This window comes from Babylonia areolata, chromosome 1, assembly GCF_041734735.1.
Source record: "Babylonia areolata isolate BAREFJ2019XMU chromosome 1, ASM4173473v1, whole genome shotgun sequence".
NCBI classification, from domain to species: Eukaryota; Metazoa; Mollusca; class Gastropoda; order Neogastropoda; family Buccinidae; genus Babylonia; species Babylonia areolata.
The window spans coordinates 62094309-62096808 of record NC_134876.1 but is presented as its reverse complement, the minus strand read 5'-3'; the positions used below and the strand labels follow the sequence as shown (position 1 = coordinate 62096808).

General features: G+C 48.8%; 1 protein-coding gene across 3 annotated transcripts in view; it reads left to right on the top strand.

Annotated features, from left to right (window-relative positions):
• Positions 1-2500, top strand: part of LOC143285074 (uncharacterized) — a 24262-nt gene that overhangs the window by 154 nt on the left and 21608 nt on the right. The window contains exon 1 of one of the 3 annotated variants that reach the window (XM_076592286.1): positions 882-1399. The exons of 1 other annotated variant lie outside the window; for it this stretch is intronic. In XM_076592286.1, coding sequence (XP_076448401.1) covers positions 1330-1399 — 70 coding nt within the window. In that variant the 5' untranslated portion in view covers positions 882-1329. Of the gene's footprint in view, positions 1-881; positions 1400-2500 lie in introns of those variants that run through there. One more of the 3 variants, XM_076592276.1, reaches the window with a different exon arrangement.

The following is a 2500-nucleotide window of genomic DNA, read 5'->3' as shown; positions in this document are numbered from 1 at the left end:
GTGTGTGTGTGTGTGTGTGTGTGTGTGTGTGTGTCTGTTTCTGCGTGATTGCACCTGTGTGAGAGTCTGTGCACGCGCTTCTACATGTCTGTGTCTGTGACAGGCATCGGCATGACAACGAGCCCACAAATACACACACACACGCGCGTGGGCGCGCGCGCGCGGGGGAACACACACACACACGCACATATTCACACACCCACTCTCTCTCTCTCTCTCTCTCACTGACACACATACACACACTCACACACACACACACACACACACACGCATGCACGCACACACAGACACATTGATACACGCCCCTACAAGCTCGCACACTCACGCATGCACGCAGATACGCATGCACACACATGCACACACGTGCGCGCACACACACACACACACACACACACACACACACACACACACACCACTTCATCACCCTTTCTTCCTCTCTGTCTGTCTCTCCCTCCCTTCACTCTGTGCAGTGGTGGGGAGGGTAGGAGGGAACAGCCGTCAACAGAACAGAAAGCGACATTGAGCACCGACCACTGTCACTGGCCCATATATATCGACTATTATACAGGGCCCCCTCCACGCCAAGGGCTTTTCGGGTTGGTTTTTTTGTTTTTGTTTTTTTTTGGGGGGGGGGGGGGTCGGGGGGGGGGGGTTGGGTTTTTTGTTGTTGTTTTTTTTTGGGGGGGGGGGTTGTTTTTTTAAGAGAATTTTTTTAAGCATGAAAAAATGAGAGGGCCCTCATGCCTGGCCAGAAGGATAGTGGGACATACGGTGTGTGTGTGTGTGTGTGTGTGTGTGTGTGTGTGTGAATGCCGGTGTATGCGTGTGTGTGTGTGTGTGTGTTTGAAACTGGTTGTGGTGACAACTCGAAAGACAGGCACTATCCCCCCCCAGTTTGACTCCGTGGGTAGAGGAACCGCTGTGTCCAATTATGTCTCAACAACTGCGTTCGTCACTCACACAGACACACAGACACGGCCGCGCGCGCGCGCTTGCGCATACGCGAGACAACGCCCACTTTTGAGAAGACATGAACGGATTGAACGCCCATTTTTGAGAAGACGTGAAGTGATTGAAGTTTGAAAGGTGCATGAGAAAAAAGAAAACGATAGCAGTGGAAGGAGTAGGATCTGGCTGTGGTAGTGACAGTGGAAGTAGTGGTGGCGGTGGTGGTGTGTATTGAAGAGTCGTGGAGAACTGAGGTGTTTCATACAGCGGGCTCTTCAGGGATTGGGTTTTCAGTGAAGGCTGTGCTGTGGGAAAGAAAGTTCGTTTCGGGGGAGGGGTACGGTTATTATTACCCAGTCAGAAGGCGGAGAGCGGAGGATTATGGTGGTCAGTGCTGGTTGTCCTGCACGCTTGGCGTTGTTCCTGGCCGTGTTTTCTGTGCTCTGGACTGGTGAGGATTTGATTATATTTGAATACATGTACATTGTGAGGGTTTTTTGTTTGTTTGTTTTTGTTTTGTTTTTGTGATAACAGATCGTTGTTTTAGAAGGGAAGGCATGGGTGGGTTGGGGTTAGAGACGGAGGGGGGAAGGTTTGCCGTTTGATTACAACGAAGGCAAAATTACAAAGGAGATGACAGTTTGTGAATAGCATTTCGGCTGTCTTTCCTGGTCTTTGTTTTTGTTGTTGTTGTTGTTGTTGCTTTTGTGCTGTCTTGTTTTCGTGACATATTATGTGGGGGATTCTGTGAAGATGATGATGATGATTGTGTGTGTGTGTGTGTGTGTGTGTGTGTGTGTGTGTGTGTGTGTGTGTGTTGAACAGCTGACCACTGAAAGTGATATCAGAGAGAGATAGAGAGAGAGTTTGTGTATGTGTGTGTTTGTGTCTGAGAACGAGCATTAATATTCGAGTATCAGTGTGTGTGTGTGTGTGTGTGTGTGACAGACAAATATACATTTAGGAATACACCATGTTCATTCAACTCACTCCCCGTTAAAGGGAATGAATCACTTGCATACTTTTCTGCCTCAGCAAATGGGGATGAACATTCTCGTGAATTGTCAACTAAAAAGTAGATCGGAGACTGCGGTCATTTCACATCGCACCTGATGACTTTCCTGCACGTGTGACTGGAGAAACTAGGTTTCCATCAGGTTGTCTGCTGCCCCCTCCTTGTGCGTGAACTGCTGGGAAAACATGCACACATGGGGGGGGGGGGGGGGGGGCAAGCTGGTGGAAAAGTTCTGTGCGCCGTTTGACACGTTGTTAATGCTAACTGCTGTTAAAGTAAAGTTACCAGAGATTAGGAGCAATGAAATTCCTATCACGAGATACTGGTCTGAAGTACACGCAGTTAGGCCAAAGTAATCTATCTCTCTCTGTCTCTCTGTCTCTCTCTCTCTTTTGGTCTCGCATTCACTTCGTGTGGGGAGGGAAATGTGAAGGGGGATGCTGTGTGTCGGGTGGGGGTGTATATATGTATGAGAGAGAGAGAGAGAGAGAGCTTGAATTCGCCTCTGTTTTGTGAGGAGATTTTATTTCCACGGGT